General features: G+C 40.6%; 1 protein-coding gene across 1 annotated transcript in view; it reads left to right on the top strand.

Annotated features, from left to right (window-relative positions):
* Nucleotides 1–19,397, top strand: part of LOC145248880 (protein sel-1 homolog 3-like) — a 209,500-nt gene that overhangs the window by 135,274 nt on the left and 54,829 nt on the right. Inside the window, exons 14-15 of the mRNA XM_080110638.1 lie at nt 1,132–1,251; nt 6,924–7,061. Coding sequence (XP_079966764.1) covers nt 1,132–1,251; nt 6,924–7,061 — 258 coding nt within the window. The remainder of the gene's footprint in view (nt 1–1,131; nt 1,252–6,923; nt 7,062–19,397) is intronic.

The raw sequence follows: 19,397 nt of genomic DNA, 5'->3' as shown, positions 1-19,397 counted from the left end.
ATAAAATCCTTTTACATAATCTTAAACGGAAGCTATTTCATCAAAGAAAACAAGGTTATAATAAATTATAGTCAGTTAGCCATGTATAATTAATATGCAAAGATACATTTATACTAGCAGACCGCCCGGCAGAGTCCGACTAAAAGATGCACTTCCATTTGATATTTTAATTCATGCAGATTACAGATTTTTTTTATAACAGACAATTCTCTTTCAATTATTATATAATCTTATATATTATATATTATTATTTCAATATTAAACCTCTGAGCCACGCCCATACTCACACGCGCGCGCACACACACACACACACACACACACACACACACACACACACACACACACACACATATAAATTCGTCTGTCATCTCATCCCGTTTTTAAAAGATACAATTACTGGATCGTCGAAGATAAGATGCAAGCAATCAAAGCAAGCAGACAAGCAAGCAAAAAAAAGCAAGCAATGCCTAGAGAGTTTCATGATTATATATATATATATATATATATATATATATATATATATGTTTATTCGATAAAATTATATATATGTATATTTCATCCACGCTAGGATTCATCAGGCTTATGCCTGGTGAATCTTAGGTGGTTGAAACGCGGAATATTATGTGTAGCTTTATAGCTTTATTGTCATATATATTTTATAACTTACTATATATATATATATATATATATATATATATATATATATATATATATATATATATATGTATATGTGTGTGTGTGTGTGTGTAATGTACATATATAATTTCAAATTGGCGGGATGCAGATTAGTACCTATATTGAATATTTCTCTTTCTCCGTATATCTTCCTTCATTCGCCTCATATTCGTTTTTTTTTCTATCTGCCGTTGTTTTCTTTGTTTCTTTTCTCTATTTCTGTATTTTTATTCATCCACTTCTTTTTTTCATTTCTGTTACTGCTTAGTCACACGCCCACCTCTTTTCTATTCCCCCTCCCCTTTTCATCTCTTCATCCCTATTTCTTCCTTCACTCATTGATTTCCAATTTGACAAAATACACTGATATTCGCTTTTATTTTCCTAAGCATATTCCCTTTACTAAATATGAAAACGTTTTGCTTCTTTTTTTTTCTTTTTTTTTTTTTTGATCAGGTTCTTACCGAATCGATCCGCCTTACCGATGACAAAGTTCTGAATGAGGTGACAGACGAAGAAGGCGATATCTTCATGTGGCTCAAATACCAGGCAAAACAGGGCGTTTTGTCAGCACAAGTGAGTCTAACTCTTTCCCGTCCTCTTCCTACCCCTCCCCTCTCCACGTCTTCCTTCTCCTCCTCCTCCTCCTCCTCCTCCTCCTCCTCCTCCTCCTCATCATCATCATCATCATCATCATCAATGTGTTTATATGCAAAATACTTAGCAAATAAACTGCATTATATCGTTGACACACTGGTTCTCGTTAGATCACCGAAATTAAGCAACCTTGAGCCTGGCCAGTACCAAGCCAGGCACTGTATGTAGGAAGATCAGGCACTGTAAAACCAGGCACTGTATGTAGGAAGACCGTTTAGCCTAAATCACAATCAATAAATTCCTCCCAGTCGCTATCGGTGCCTTAACCTAAACATGGATTCTATGAATAAAGCTTCTTTTCTAGAACTGCTCGCCTGTGGAACTCTGTGGCCTGCTACCGCAAGCTGTTAGACAGTTATATGCGACAAGAGTAAGAAAGTAGCAACCCTGGTTGAAATCAGTGTAACTAATGATGCCGGCTCAAACAGTGCTGACACGGATAAACCAACGAAATATCAAGTCGTACGTACATGAAAAGAAACTGGAATCCTCGAAAGATCGCCATCGTTTCAGTAATAATAGGAGCAACCACCGGCACATGGTAAATAATTTAAACTCTTCCTGGCAGATATACCCGACAAACCAAGTGCAAGGGAAATACAAACAATTGCATATAAAGGGACGATTTAGAAACTTGAAGAAAAGCTCTATTGATTGGAGTGTATGAAATAGTGCGTGAATAACTAGCATCCGATAAAATGCTTCATCCCCAGCAAAAAAAAAAAAAAAAAAATGATAAGAATATTGAAAGAAATAAAAGCAACACACAAAAAAGTAGAGATTCGTCATAAGTAACCATATAATTTTATATCAACATACTAGATATAACCTGACATAAATATACAACTGCAATATAGAAACTAACAAATTTCGGTAACATGTTTTGCAACATAAAACGTGATTTTAATTAAAGCATTTATTAAACCCCTGTGATATCTCCATGGAGTTCAGTGAACTTTACTAATCTTTTAGAAACCGAGCGGTAATACTTTGGCGCACAGTTCTAACAGCACTTAAATAATGACAAGCCCTTTAACCTTCCAGGGTCTTGGGGGTGCTGCATTATTTCATGCAGCGTCTTGGGCAAGATAGTGGGGCAGGTTATCTCAATATTCCATAAGAATCTTTCACTTAGTAATACAAGCATCAAAATTGGCACAAATGACGTTCAGAACATAAATTTGGAGAAAAGAACGTTAGCCATCAGAAAATTCAAGATGGCTGCCAGTTTTCAAGATGGCTGCAGAAGCAAACCTGACAAATTTCAATTTTGGTGCTTGTATCACGAAGTGAAATGTTGTTTCAGCAACTCGCCCTATTAAATAGCCTGGCGACGCCCATCCCTCTCCAAGCTCACTTAAATAATAGCAGTTCGAATTTCTTTTATTTAAGTTCAAAGATGCTATAAAATATCCAATTTCAGCTTTCAAATGACACATTAAATAGAAGTAATGTTTAAATATCAGTAAAGTTTGGAAACAAAAGAAATATATGGCTAATGAAGTTGTCGCTAATGTTTGATCCGATTATGCATTAATATCGAAAGAGTTCAATTATTCTGTTTATGTAAAAGGTCCGCCATAATATCTAATATACAAACGACTATATGTCTGTCCGTCTGTTTGTCTTGATCTGTCGGTTTATCTCCATATTTTCAAACTAAAATTCGCAGAGCAGCGCTTGGGGCCTCAAATGATTGGATATTTTACAAGCCGTTCTTTTATGGGTCTTTAGCCGGTTGAAATTGTTTTTAAGGGTCAAAAAGGGGTAAAAATTGAAAAAAATCGTTAAACATTTTGTACTTTCATCCTTATTTAAATTTTTTTTAATCAGTTTATATGCGTGTCACGTTGATACAGTAGTAAGGTCACCAGTTTTGGATGCTACAGTTTCGGTTTCGGTTCTAGCTGATGGCACCTAAGTACTTTTTTTTTACTTTTAAAATCACGACTCTATAATAATGTATACGAAATCTGGACGAATTAAAATATCATATTTAAGCGTATTTTAAGTCTGGGCAAAGCCGGGAGTCCCTACCTCGCTAGTAACTGCATCGTTTTTATTTCAACATGATAAATGTAACGTGGAAGAAACATATAAGTGAAACATAGAAGCTAACAGAGTTGTTTCGGTTAAGCGTTTTACAAAATAAAACCATTATTTTTTATCAAAACATTTCACTGCCCTTTGCTCATCTATGAAGAATTGAGCAGTAATACTTTGGGACACATTTGCACTTGAGCATTTGAGCATTTGCAACAGCACTTGAGCATTGCAACTCAAATTTTTTGCTCAAGTTCAATTATGCTTTACAATATGGCATTTCTGTGTTCGGATAACACATGAAATAGAAAACATGTTTACGTATTAACAAAATTAAAAACAAAGGAATATATATATAGTTATATCCCGTATTGACGAGATTACTTGGTTTATATTTCTTGCATGCATGCATAACGCGTATGTAGCATAGGGGCGTGTATATATAGTGTTCATATAATTAGTGCATATAAAACATGTCACAGTAAATGTTGCCTTTATATAAACAAGTGCCAACCGAAACACAAATATATATAATGTTCACTGAAAGGGTGCGTGAACGTGTGCGGGTGTATACACATACCTTCTTGTGCTGTGCCCTCCAACTGTTGGTTTTGTAATGAACATATCCCCATCAGAAAAAAAACACCATGACATGCGAGTTATATTTTATGCAACTTTATTTCTTCCGTCTCGGAATTTGCATGCATTTCTCTTTGTTTCTACATCATCTCTAGTTGTGCCCACTGATGCTTCCATAGACCGCAAACATCTATCAAACCAACTACTCCAGTGGCTAGAGTGAACCTCGGTCCGCTAATCAACTGACTGGCAAAACTTACGGACTGGTTTATGTTTAGTGCATATATGATAACGTGTTTCTTTGTTAGTTATCTTACGCCGTGTAATCAGGTCAGGCGTACTGTTTTGTAAAGTGTAATTTTATTGTTTTGCTAAACTAAAATTCAAAATCTTTTAGCATACTTTTATTGTTAACTGTAAATTGTTTTTGTTTCAAACTATATATCTTCTAACACATTGTTTTGTTATCGAAAACATCTATTTAAATAACATTGTAAAATACCGCAGTGCTATATTTTGTTTCCTCATTCCATCGGGTAATCCGGCGTTTTTATTTTTATTTTTGTTTTTACAAGAGAATCACCACCTATTAAGGCCCAAAGGCCACTCGACGATAAGAGTTAAAGAGTGTACATTGGCCAAACGGGCAATATTATAGTAATCGTTAGAAGTGTAAATTTGGTAAATTGGATTAATTAAGGGGAACAGCTCATCAAGAACTTGTTTACATTGGACTTGAAGACGGGCATATTGTAGTCAGCTGGAAAGCAGGTAAATGAAACAGAGTTCCACAGGTGTGCAGTTCTAACAAAGAAGCTTTGTTCATGGAATCTATGTTTATGTTTAGGCACGGATAAAGAGTGGGGGAAATTATTGATAGTGGTTTCAGATAAACGAGTGTTTCTCGTGAATGTTTGGCGAGGGGGACCGTAGATTGGAGCTCGGACGAGCACTTGCCATGAAAATAACGATAAAACAGAGACAGGCTCGCAACGTCTCTTAAATCACAATATGCAATACTTGTTATTTAATTTTGTTCTAAATGTTTCGCGTTGGTACGCATTAATATGAAAGATTCAGAATATTGACAATTGCAGAATCCCAAATTGATCCTTGGTCATTCACTAGCGATAAATTATAACCAAATCTTATGTTGTCTTATTTATCTTTTTTCCAGGAGGTTACCCACAGTGTCAAGTTTGGGTTTGATAAAAGTGTTTTCGTGGAACAAACTGGATTCGAACTTGACATCTTAGCTTCTCTGTTCGTATCGTTAACCACTTAGTCACTATAACCCCCAATACCTTTTCTGTGCACTCATAAGTCAACACACACACGCACTGGGTCCTTGTGCATTTACCAAGCCATGATTTCCACGAAATTGGTTCAGGTTCACTCGGCAGAAATAAACGAAAAAGGTTGGCCGAGCGTTTCTCAATTTTCAACAAACACAAATCTGTTTTTATCTTATACGAATTTATGAAGGCTACTTTTCTTTTTATAAATTGGAACAAACAGGGCATTAATTGTAATCGTTTATTTTTTGTGAATCCTAATGCACAAACAACTATAATCAAAGAGATATTCTCACATTTTACTTTGAAAGTACAGGGTGAGTCACGGGAAACGGATGTTTTTTGTTTTTTTTTAAAGAAAATCAATTTAAAATCAATAACTAAGTAAAACAAAATTTAACATAACAGATAAACAAATAACAAACTAAATGGCATCTTAAGCAGGTTTAAAGATTACCTTCCCCACTCCCTATCCCTTACTCAAGAAGAACAAGGAGTATTCTACAAACATCCGATTCCCGTGACTCATCCTGTATATCAATGCCAAGAAATATGAAATTGCTTTGTGTATAGATTTTATGCTGTGAACTCTCTTGCAGGATTTTGACAAAATAATGGGAAATAATCATATGAAGTTGTGTTCTGATGGCAGCTCTCCAAAAAAAAACCAACCTTTGTGAAGTTGTCGACAAAAACGTTTTGTTGAAACTGAATTATTCTGATGACTGTTAAGCTCTGCTGTAATTTTGGGTGGCATGGTTTTGTGTTTTTTCTTTGCAATTCTTACAAAGGCTCTACAGTATCGTTCAGACAACTTCGACTTTCTTCCATAATTTTGTTTAGAAAAGGATGTTTTCGCTTCTTTTTCATAGGCTGTCACCACCTTCGGGACAACTCCTCTCGATACAGCATACAGCTACCGAATGAGATACTTCTGTTAAAGCAGCATCTCAAGAGTACTCCAAGATACACAAAGGCAATCGAAAATAAAATTGTTAATCTAGACAGTGACTGGAATAAAGGACCGGGCATAGAGGTGAATATATTTAAAGTTAGTTTACGGAAAATTTTAAGAATGAGAGTGAGTTTTGCGACAATTTACAGACAGTCTTGAGTTTGCAAAAGTTAACAACAGTTTACAGTTGAAGACCATTGAAGGCGGATTGTGGCTCGGAGCAGATCGGGAGAGCTTTAGGAGGCCGAGGCGGGGAAGTGAATTAATCAATTAACTGATAAACATGGCCTCGACAGAAAACTAAGATGTGGACGTTGACGTTTAGAGTGTTGACGTGGTCACGCATAGAGTATAATTGATATTTACAAAATGTGTTGGGGCCTTTTGTTTATCTTGTATTTATGTTTTGAGTTCTTTTATTTCTTTTTATATACTTGTGAGCCATTGCGAACGTTCACCGACAACCGCAAATATGAGAGACGACGACACGGTCAGAAGAGAGGATCAAAGTAAAGAAATCCACAACACACAGCGGTAGGGTGACGATTGTTTTTAAGAGGGAACATATGCTTCACAGGTGTTTAAAATTAGCGCAAAATTCACAAGGTGTTTTCATTATTTAATCAACCGCTTCATATAAATTCATAGAATAATTAAATATTTGCATCAGGTAGACGAATGCATTTACTATTTATTTATTGTTTTCTCTTTCATTAAAGCAACATGTCGGTCGTGCCTTGTACTGGGGCGCCCAAGGCCTTCGACGGAACATGGACGCGGCTATCGAGTACTTTCGGATGGGTGCAGAGACAGAAGATCCGACCGCCATGTATGATTACGGCGTTGTTTTAATGCGGGTACGGGATTTTACGAGGCTATTCACACTCTATAAGTACTTTTCAATCTAAACCTGACCTTAACGACCAGTTTATGAGATGGAATATTTCAACACTGAAACGCTCCCATTCTTTTGAATGTTGTAGGATTGGTCTCTTGCTGCTTGATTGCTTGGAGACCTGGGTAGAAAGTACCAGACAAGAATCTTGATAATCAGTCCGACAAGTGCGGGGCCAGGAACTGGTCCAGTACCTGCTCGACAGGTATGCTGCCTGGGTATCACCTAGAAGGTCCAAGCTCACCCCACCCCCACCCCCACCAGGCATTGCCACCCGAACTTACCACCTGGCTTGCGCGTAGGGAAAGTTTAACACTTGTTGCCTGAGGTGCCCCTGTTCGGAAATGTCGACGGGGACGCCCAAGCTGTTTTTGCTAGGCTAGAGTGCCCCTCCATTAAGAGCATTGTGTAACTCCTCACGTGAGAAGGTGGTTAAGGACCCCTTTTTATCAAGAAACCTCGGCTCATGTAGTCTAGTTTTCTCTGAGGTTGTTACATGAAATCTGGTATGCTGAAAGCGAATATCGAAGCAGCAGGCAGGAAGAAAGACAATCAATTGTAGACTAATCTACAGTGTTAATTTCGCAGAATTATGTACAAATGGTTTTACAATTATCACTCAGTTTTTGGGTAGTTCTTTTCAAAGTCTCAAATCCCTTCACAGACAGTGACCGATGGTTGGATAAAGAAGATGGAGGGGTCCCCTCTCCAGGGAACGGCGGGTTTATATGATCTGTTCTCCCCGAATTCCACAAGCAATCTGCTTAATTTTAGAGCGTATTGGCCCGATGTGTGTGGGGTGGAAGTCTCCCCAGCCAATCAAATCATGCTAAGCCCCAACGATTTGAGACCCTATTCAAGACTAAAAATCCCATAACCTCGAGGTCATCAGCCATCACTCAGCCAGTACAATATATTCGTCTAACATCCTCGCCTTTCCTGTTGTTGAGTTTTTCCCAAATAACAAAATATCTCAGATCTGCCAGCCAACCCCCCCCCCCAAATATATCCATTTTGACAGTGAATTAAAATATATCTATATTCATCTTCTCTATCTTAAATCCTCGGGTTATCTGGCGTCACCCGGGTTCTCAGCTCAGCGCCCTGCAAGAATTCTGGGTAAAATAGAGAGAAAAGAAAAGAAAGAAAAAAAAGATCTTCAAGTCGTCTTTAGTTCCCTTGGATGTCAGCATCAGGGAGGTCTTCAGGTTGCGTCTCATTTTTGTCAGCACCAGCAGCCGCATCTTCCAGAACCACTGGCGGTCTTGAACCAGGGTCTCTTTCGCCATCCATGCAATCAGCCTCGAGATGCTCATCGCCTCGCTCCTTCTTCCATTCATGCACCATACAACCATTAGCAGCAACATACCTTACTAAACGTTGCGTACATATCTTCATAGTACACCTGTTTCTCCCTCCCATTCCCGTTCACAACACCTATGAATGACTAGACGGCTTATGCAGGGCGGAGGCACTGCTATCGGTATCAGGTCACTCCCGGCCGGATCCAAAACCGAGGGCCACCCGACGATCATTACAACGGCACATGCCCCCCTCCCCGCCATCAGCCCCTATTTACTATTCTTTTTTTTTTTAAACGCGGAATGTTTTTTTAGCGGCCCTCGCCAGGCCGAGAAAAAAAATAATAATAATAATCAAGTCGCTTTTTGTGTTAAGTTGAATATACCACCCTTCACTCAGTGATGCCAATAATTATTTTCAATTATTCTTCATTCAGAACACGGCCTCCTAGCCCTTATTTCGCAATTTAGAAATCCTGCCTGACTGAGGCAAAATCTTAATTTTTCCAAAAGTCAATTTAATCGCCGAAATGAATGCTTCTAATTATTCCCAACTGGACTCAACTAAAATTTGTACAGTTTAATACGAATTCCTTCCAAACTGAGGTAAAAAAAAAAAAATTTTTTTTCAAAATTTCCAAAAGTCTAATTCTGGACCATCCAGTTCATATGAAAAAATATATATCTTTCCGCTTGAGGAGAAAGAGAAGATATAAAGAAAGAGAGAAGAAAAAGAACAATTAGTTAAATTTCCAAGAAAACCCAATTCAATTCTTAAATTAATATCTCCACAACCTCTGTCAAGGAATTACTTTCAATTTCCCCAATCTAGGTACAATTATTAACCCCCCCCTTTTTTTTTTACTAGATCAACTCATGTAAACTTGATATGATAATTTCCCACTAGGAGGGCTGCTCCCCATTCCAAAATAAAAACGAAGTTGATCTGACTCAATTTCAAAATAGGATGTCAACAGTTCTCTCTCCTTCTGGCCGTCGCTCCCCTTAATCTGTCTTTCAGAGGTGTTTGCTGGGTCCCTTTCGGTCTCAGTGTCAACCGTTCCTTCAATACGGATAGAGGGATTTGGTCTTCCTCCTCCCAGGTTCCACTCGAACCCTCTGACAGAATTTCACTGCCCGCATTTGACCCCTCTCCATTTTATTAATCCGATTTCTCAGCGTTCTCATAACATCTATGTCGAGTTGAACGAGCTCTCCCTCCTCCATTTCCTGGGGTGCAACCAAGGTGGCCTTACATGGGCATCTCCCCGATCTCCACGGAACGAGTTTAACATCATATTCCAATTCTGCCAACTTCAGATCATTGACATGTACCCTTTTTATTTTCCCACAACCTGGTCCCAGATTACAAATGAAAGAGGGCCAGTCTGCTCCACTATTCGATAATAAGGAGTCCAATGCTTATCCAGCTTCCCTTCCCAAGTTTGTACCTTATAATACACAGGGTCTCTCACCTTAAATTCCACTTCCCTTCGATCCTTGTTCACTCGAGTGTTCCGCTTCTTCTGTGCTCACTTAATACGGTTCCTTGCCTGGACAAATTTCTGATGTTGCTGTTCCAACAATATTTGGTGATGCTCCTCCCCCAAATACTTACGCGGCTTTAAAAGATTATCAATCGGAAGCACAACATCCCTTCCAAACACTAATTCAAACAGTGAGAATTCCGATGTTTCATTCATCGTGAACCTCACTGCTGCTAAGGCTTGTGTGAGGAACCAATCCCATTCTGCCGGATTATCAGTCACAAGCTTACCCAGGATATCCACCAGCGTCTTGTGAAAGCGCTTGACCTTGGAGTTACTCTGGGGGTGATAAGGGGAGGTCTGCACAGGTATTCTCTTTACGTTGCAAGTATTCAATTCGGCACTGATAGCCGGACAGCTTGAGTGCCCACTGTTGGATCTTCTTGTTCGTCCAATCTGCCTCAAATAAATATTTCAATGGTTTGTGGTCAGTTTTTACTACAAATTCAGTCCCACTCAAATAATAATTTAGCTTTTGTACTGCATATACAATCGTGAAAGCTTCTTTCTCAATCACTGGCCACCTCTATTTGGTTTCGGATAACTTATGTGACAGGAAATATATCCAAATTTCCTCTGCTATGGCAGGCACAGGGCCTTCCTTCTCAGGGTATGGTTGGGTCAGCACCGTCCCTATACATGTATCACTCACGTCTGTATACAGAACCATCGGCTTACTTAGATCCCGATCCGCCAACAGGGCGTCAAAACCCCTCTGGCATTCTGGAGTCCACTTATAACAGGCATGCTTTTTTGTAATGCTATTATGGGGACGGCCAGTCGGCTAAATGCAGGTATAAATCGGCGATAATAGCCGATCATTTCAATGAACCTTCGCACTTGGTGCACGGTTTTCGGCTCAGGTAAAGACCTGATAACCTCCACCTTGTCTACATCCGGTCTTATTCCAGCTTCGTCGATCACAACCCCCAAATACTTGGTCTCCTTCTTAAGAAACTGACATTTGGGTAACTTTATTTTAAGTTGATGTTGACGCAACCTCTCAAATACCTCCGTCAAATGTGCAAAGTGCTCCTCAGGCGTTTGTGAGAAGATTAAAATATCGTCCAAGTATGCCACCACAAACCCCTCCAACCCCCGTAAAACTATCGACATTAATTGTGAGAAGACCCTTGGTGCATTACAGAGGCCAAAAGGCATAAATCTAAAATTAAACAATCCTGCATGACATGCAAACGCCACTTTCTCTTGATCCTCCCCATTGAGGGCTACCTGCCAGTAACCTGATATCAAGTCCAGGGTGGTAAAGCATCTCGCTAACAAAGCCAGTATGTCATCTATTAGGGGCAAAGGCACCGCTAAGGGTTTGGTAATGGCATTCAGCTTCCGGAAATCCACACAAAATCTATGTCCCCCCTCTTTCTTCTCCACGATCACCATGGGGAAATTCCACAGCGAGGTGTAGTGTTCAATTATTCCCGCCTCCAACATCTCAGACACCACTTCCTCTACAATTTTTCTTTTATGAATCGGGGTTCGGTAGGGTTTCAGCCTCACAGGTGGGTGATCTCCTGTATCAATCTTCATCGTCACTGTGTCTGTGCATCCCAATTCCCGATCGCTGCAAGCGATAATATCTCCATTGTGCTCTAGCAGTCTTATTACCTCCCTTTGGTACTCAGGCGGGGCTATCACTTCCTCTGTCTTTATTCTGGTTGATTCACGCCAATTCCTTGTCTCTTCTCTATCCCAGGTCCCTATCCTTTGAATTCTCCTAACAGGGCAGGCTGTTTAACCCGTACTGTCTTACAGGAATTATTTGTTAACAGCACCTAACAGGGCAGGCTGTTTAACCCGTACTGTCTTACAGGAATTATTAGTTAACAGCACCGGGAAGCTCCCAGGTCCACTCACTATAGCATCACTAATTGCCACTTCAACATTCCCGTCTCCCTCTTCTTCTAGGGATGTCACCTGGTATCCATCAGGACTCCCCCTCCTTCGTCTCTGGATCTCTCCTGTTGTGGACACTATTGTTCGGGGAGGAATTTCCGTATCCTCTGAGGTCACCACTGGAAGGTCCTTTAGCTGCCTTCGGCCGCTCAGGGAATACCTTTCCCGCCCAACTGCAGGGTCGGTGGAGCAAAAGTGACAACTGCTCCCATTTTTTTCTAACCAATCATATCCCAATATTAATTCTTCACATAAATCGGGCGTCACGTAAGCCTGTAATTGCCCCCTTATCCCCTCTACCTCATAGGGGAACCTGGTCAGTCCTTCCAGGCATAGTTTGCCCTGGTCAGCCTGTGTCAATTCCAGGTCAACCGTACATAAACGTCCTCTGCTGGCCATCTTCCGATAAGTACTGGACCTAATCAGTGTCACCGAGGCGCCCGTATCAATCAGGGCTGCCACCTTCACCCCCCCCACCACCACCATCTGGCATCTAAGCTCTCGACACTCCTTCAATATACAGCAGACTTCCACCAGCTTTAACCTTTTTTCTTCTCCTAAGTTATCCTTAGGCAGCGGTTTTCGCTCTGCTTCTGCATCAAGGAGTCTCCTTTTTTTCGGGAGCACTCTCTCCCCGTATGGCCTGGCTCCCGACAATGTCAAAATTTTCTTTTCGGGTAGTCTTGTGCCATATGACCGAACTGACCACAGGTCCAGCATCTCAGGCGACCCCTTGCCCCTCGACTGGCCTGGGTTCCTGGTCTGTAAGGATCATCAGGTTGCAACCCTCTTGGTCCCTTTCCCAAGCCGCTCCTGGGCAGGCGGGAGGCGATCTCCACTCTGACCGCCTGACCTGCTACTCTTTTGTCTGGTGGGACAGGGGGTGGTCTACCTTTAGCTTTTCTTCTTCCCAACCTACGGTCCGCCGCATCCGTACACCGACCAGCCACGTTGCTATAACAACCCCGTCTCTCACGCATCGAGTCATTCTCTACCCTCTTTCCTTCCCATCTATAGGTAAAACGGGCCGTTCCTCTCCTTCTCTGAGGGAGCATAGGGGCTCCCTGGCATTCCCTTCTTCTCTGATACCCGTTGGGGCCCCCTCCTCCCCGAAGGGGAGTCTTCTTGACTCGCCTCGGTTGATACTCTCGATTAGGACTACATCTCCTCGCATCATTTTCCTGTAACCGGGGGCAACGAATTAGTGTCCATACCTGCTCCCTACTCCAGGTCAATTCAACTGCTTCCTGCAGTCCGGCCGGACCATCCTTCATGACATCAGCTCGGATATCTCTATCCCTTAAAGCCTCTTCCAATATAGCAGCCAATAACGCCTGCACTGTTTTGGTTTCTCTCAGCAACTCATCCAGAAAAGCCCTTCCAGTCAAACCAGATATCCGGTTGCCGAGGTCAGCTATGCTTTCTACAGATTGTTGTCGGATCTGAATCATTTTTCTCATTGCATCAAGGGGACTCCGTTCTCCGGAATACTCCCTTTCTAAAGCTGCTCGTAATTGCTCCCATTTCAACTGAGGATTATCAGTTATCTGTTGGCAAATAAACCTGGAGGTTGATCCCGACGTGTGTTCATATGACAGTGAAATTACCTCCCTGTCCGTAAGATCATAAACTGTTTCTTTTCTTCAAAATAGAATTTTAAAAAACTTTTTTTATTACATTTCCACCCCAAACAAGGCACATTGCCACTTTGGTGTAGGGGAGCAACAACTGCTGGGGTACTATGTAGGGATTTGGGCAGCAAGATGTTGGTTCACGTTGCACTTGAACTTCTGCACGTCAGTACAGTTGGGGAAGCAGGGACCTGAAATGGAATTCCAAAGTCTAGCGGTTCTGGGGAAGAAACTACTGGAGTAGAAAGATCTTTTACAGCTAGGGATCTCTACAGTGTGGGGGGTGGGATTTTGCAGCCTGTAGGGTCTGTCGAGTGTGTTCACATCGTGGGGGCACAAGTGCTTGCAGTTCGTCAGAGCATTCACCACTAAAATACTATTAGAACAGGCAGAGGGATGCAACATCTTGTCAATCGGATAGAGGCTGAAGCTTAGATGCCAGTTCAGGGCCTATCAGATTTGCGACTCTCTATTGAACCTTGTCAAGGAGCGAGAGACTAGTAGCAGATGCACCAGCCCAAATATGACAGCAATACTCCATACATGGGCGAATGGTTGCCTTATAGAGGTACAGGATACTTTCGGGTGTTAGTAGTTTTCTAGCATGGTAGAAAGAGCCCACCTTCCTTGCAGCAGCCCTGGCAATGCCCTTGATGTAATTGTTCCAACTCATGTTTCCTGTGAACGTTAGGCCAAGGAGCTTGAAAGACATACTCTCAGATAAAGAGTCTTTGGCCATTGCTTTAGGTGGTAGAGAAGGTTTCTTGTAATTATTGAATGAAACTAGTTTAGTCTTGGTGGCATTGAACATGACCATCCATTTTTGTCCCCATTCCACTACAGATTGGAGGTCATCCTCTAGTGTTTCTGCCATTTCTTTAGATATGTGTTCATTTATTTTCCTGTCGTGCCTGTTATAGAGTGTGGTGTCATCAGCATATATACCCATCTCAGAGGAAATTTTGTCGGGGAGGTCATTTATGAATATTAGGAACAATAGAGGTCCAAGGATAGACCCCTGGGGCACTCCCGCATTTATATCATATTTTTTAGATGTACGACCGTCGAGGACAACCTGGATTTTTCTCTTACCTAAGAAGGATTTAATTATGTTAAGTATTCTACCAGTCATACCATATGATCTAATCTTCCTGAATAGACCCTCATGCCATACCCTGTCAAAAGACTTAGATATATCTAGAGCTACCGCTCTGCCCTCCCCCGCTTTGTCCAGTGAATGGTATATACGTTCAGAGATTACAGTTAGGATGTCTGCTGTGGAACGGGCTTGTCTAGATCCATATTGTTGGTCAGTCAGAAGTTTAGCATCTGTAAGGTGATGGACTAGAGCATGGTTAATTAAGGTCTCAAATATTTTGGCAAAAAGTGGGAGGAGGCTAATGGGGCGATAATTTAATGGGTCAGTTCTTTCGCCAGAATTCTTGAATACTGGTAACACAGAAGCAGTTTTCCAACAGCCCAGAAAGCAAGATTCATTAAGGCATTTGTTGCAGAGTTTGGAGAGAACTGGAGCTACTTCGGCTGAGCACTTTTTTAATTGCACAGCTGGGATGAGATCGGGTCCACATGCTTTTGAAGTGTCAAGGTTTTTTATGATAGCATGCACCTGATCAGGGATGATTTTCAGATCGTCTAGCGTGGCGTCTGTCCGCATAGGAAATTCAGGTAGGGGGTGGTTGGACGGGTCCAGTGTGGAGTTTGAGGCAAACCGACTGGCAAGCATGTTAGTCTTTTCTGTTGCTGAGAAAACAACCTCGTGATTGTTGGTTAGTGGGGGAATTGTTGATTGCCCATTATTTACTACACTGTTGTAGATTTTCCAGAAGTCACGAGTTCCTAGTTTTTGTGCTCCGATGCGTTTTTTAGTGGTTTTCGTCTTAGCTGTCGCTATTTCTTTCTTAACGTTATTTCTAGCTTCTATGTATTTCTGTCTGTTTGAACTGGACTTATGTCGGTTAAATCTGCGGTATGCATGCTGCCTTTGAGCAATGGCAAAAATGTATCCAATTAACCGATTCACCTGGATCTCCTCTAAATTCGGGAGATTCCAATCTCCCCAACAGAGCTAGAGAAATTTCCGCCGTTCCCTGGGAAAACGTTCTGATTGGCCACGCCCCATAACTAACTCAACCAGGGCTTCCGCCTCCCGTATATTCTGATCGGTGTCAACCTCTCCCATCCGCTTGACGGCTTCAGTTGACATTCTCACAATTCATCTAGCTATCCCCTCAATATTGATTACTTCTCTACGCCCAAATGATTGTTTAAACAACAACAACAACAACAACAAATAAGAACTTCCTCTTCAGACTTTAACTCAATATCAACAACAAAAGAATAATAATAAAAAAAACAATTATATAATATATAAAATGTATATAACTCAATCCCAGAAAGGAAAAGTCTACGCAACAGCGATTGGTCCGTTTTTAAAAAAAACCTTTGCTTGTACCTGCAAAAAATCACCCCTTCCTTTCATTAATTCACTGTTATTACTGCTATTGGATTGGGAGCATGCACGACCAACCGCAATAGCAAAACTACGCTATCTTACGGCCTCTCTCTCTCTCTCTCTCTCTCTCTCTCTCTCTCTCTCTCTCTCTCTGATCCTTCTTACTCTCTCTCTCCAGGCCAAATTGCACAGACAACAGAAAGAAAAAAAAAAAGGTTCGCTTGCCTGCCTGTGTTGTTCTTTCTTTCTATCTATCTCTCTCTCATCGCTTTGCAACGCGCACTTGTTGAAGCTGTCAAAAGTGTCTCTTTCTTTCTCTCTTCCCGTCGCTTCGCGGCGCGCACTTGTTGAATGTTAAAAAAGTGTCTTTTTTGTCTTTTTTCCCTCTTTCTTTTTCCCTTTTCTTTTTTTTTTTTCAAAATGTTCAAACGTTTTTTTTTTTCAAAACGAAATGTCCTTTTCACGCGTGCAAATTCTTTTTCTGGCTCAAAGTCTTTTTCCAGGCACTGTTTTTTTTTTTTCGGCCGTCTCTTTATCGGTTCCCTTTTCTTTCTCTCCTTCCTTTGTTTTCAAATGTCCCCGTCTGTCTGTTTCTTTCTTAGTACGTCTTTTCTTCTGCCACCAATAATGTAAGATTATTATAACGATGTACGATCCGGCACCATTTATAGCGTTACCGATGTGCCAGGTGTCCATTGATCGTACCTTGTCTCGTTACAAGTTGGCCTGTTGATCGTCCTTACTCACTGTGTTTTCATGGAGGGGCGCTTGTCCTCTCGATCGAATCGTCTTTCTTCCATGTGTAGGTAGTCTCCGAGTACATCAATCACTCCGCTGGTCCTTGCGGCTTGCTGCAAAATCTAGAGTCCTCACCACAACAAACAGAACTCCGGGTTATAACAGTAACAAACTATTTATTGTTTCTATTACTTCATAACAACTACTGTCTAATTTGAGGTGACTGACTATAGCAGTGAAACGATGTAAGACCAGACCATTAAAGTCACAGAGCTCCCATTAACACAGGCTACTTCCCATCATAACTTCAGGCCCTGAAGGGCTCCCCAAATCGGGAGCCCCTGACAAACCCAGCCGTTCAGCTTGCTGGCTACGACTCTTCTGCTTAGAAATCCTTTCCTACATCTAACCCCTTTTTCCCCACCTCTCCATCAGAGAGTGGTTACAAACACATTTCTTTCTTTCTCTTAGAGCTTATCTCTACCAACCCTCAACCCCCACCTGCGGTGAGGTTTTTACTTATTACCAATTAGGCGTGATTAGTCACCCCAAGTCGAACAATGCTTGGCGGCGACCCCTGCCCTTGACCCCCATTCTTCATACCTATCAACAGAGGTTTTTAAAAACAACCTTTTCGTTGTTAACAGATATATAACAGCCATGAGATAAATTAATTATCATTTGTTTGTTTTTTTTTTCTGACAAAATCCCATAGACATTTCTGTTTAAACAACATCAAACCATCATCATCATCATCATTAGAATTCAGCCGTGCGAATTCCTCTGAATTCGTGTCGACAAGCAAGGTCACTCGTCATCGCCCGATCCCAATCGGGTCACATCTCGCCCCCTACCTGTTTTGTCCTATACTTTGTAAATGACACTTGAGCCCCAACCAGACATCAACCCCCCCTCTTCTGCTATCTCTTTCTCTATTTGAAAAACAAGACCATCTCTTTTGACACGTAGATAATTCCAAATCTGTCTCCCTTTTTGAGGCAACACAACATCTGCTTTATGTCTAACAAGCTTACAATGACACATCGGCGGCTGGTCCTATTTTCCTAGCTAAGGTTTTGCATTTCTCCGCACTCCTTCAACCCATTCCGTCCGGTCAAACACCCCCCTCACTGCAATATGCACCTCGCTGGTGTCATATTCCTTCCATTCTTATGGGGGAAATGCGGCCATTGCAGCGTTTCCACTCAGCCCTGTCAGAAAAACAAAGAAACAAAATACCCATTATAAACCCCAAGTAAAAAGTTCAATTGCAACCTCAACAGTTTCTGAGTCAGGGATTCTATATTCATCTACACATGCATTATTTTTTCTCAGAAGAAGTTAATTCCTCTTTTTCTTTTCACTTTACTAGTCCTTTTAAGGTGACTGCAACTACGTACATGCAAAACAGTTTCTCTCCTTTATTTTCAGTCCTTCTGTAACTCATCAAACCATGTACATGCAAAACGTGGGGTTTCTTTCATTTTTTTTTCTTTTTTCTTATTTACTTTCAGTCTATATTCACGACCTTAATCTGTGTGCATGCAAAACATTTTTTTTCTTCCCTTTTTTTTTTTTCATTTTTCATTTTTTTAATTTCGGTCCTTCTATACGACTTGGTCTTTATGCATGCAAAACATTTTTTTTTTCTTTAAATTTTCATTTTCAGTCCTAGTTCAACCATAATTTTCTTCGGTAACTTGGAAGGCACAGCCCATCTCCAATCGCCATTTGCTGTCCCAAAATAATGTGTCACCTGAAATTTCAATTGGTTCTAGGCCTTTCTGCCTATTTAATTCTACTCTAAAATTGTTTGCTGGGGGATTATTTTTACACGCATCCAATTTTTCAACCTATTTTTGTATTTTATTTTATTTATTATTATCTTTTTTCACTCGATTCTTTACACGAAGAGAAAGAACTCACTTCCTCAGCTCATGCACACCTCTTGGCATAGAGGCACATTTCCCAATGATATTTCATACTTTCATAATTTCAAAGCCTTCTCAACGACTGCATATTTAATTTTTTCAAAACAGAATACTATCAGCACCGTTAGTTTCTTTAAGACATTCTACTTGACAGTTTAAATGCTTCAAAATTATTTACCAGGCGATTGATTTCATTTTTTATGCAATTTCCCAGGCTAAATGATTTTTTTTTGACAGCCTAAATGTTTTAATGCCACTTCCAACCAATATACCACCTCACACCCTGTAAAACTCTCAGGCCAAATGACTTACTATTCGGCAGTTTAAATGCCTTAACATCACTTCCAACAATCTATTATTCACCTTTCATGAAAGTTTTCACACTAAATGATTTTGTATTCAAAGCAGGTGAGAATGCTACACAACAATTGCACACGTTATCAGTCCTCATCTAAAAAAAAAATTTTTTATTAGTACATTTCAATAAAAATATTAAAATAAACGAAACAGTTCCCTTTATTTATTTGTTTTTTTTTTCTTCAATCAAATCACGATTCTATCAATTTTCATTTGTTCTCTTTAATTTTAATAAAATTCTCAAACCAAACGTTCCCTTTATTTGACAGTCTAAATGTCTGACAACTAATCTCAGGCAAATCATTACTTCATCTTTAATTTATTCTTATGAGAGCTTCTATTCGTTACAAAATCAAAACGGCATCGATACCGCCGGTTTCTATTTCTCTAAGGGTTGGTATACTTC

Source organism: Euprymna scolopes, chromosome 27 (genome assembly GCF_053919585.1).
Source record: "Euprymna scolopes isolate OS-2025 chromosome 27, ASM5391958v1, whole genome shotgun sequence".
NCBI lineage: Eukaryota > Metazoa > Mollusca > Cephalopoda > Sepiida > Sepiolidae > Euprymna > Euprymna scolopes.
The sequence above is the reverse complement of the archived record's forward strand: the minus strand, read 5'-3'. Positions and strand labels throughout refer to the sequence as shown.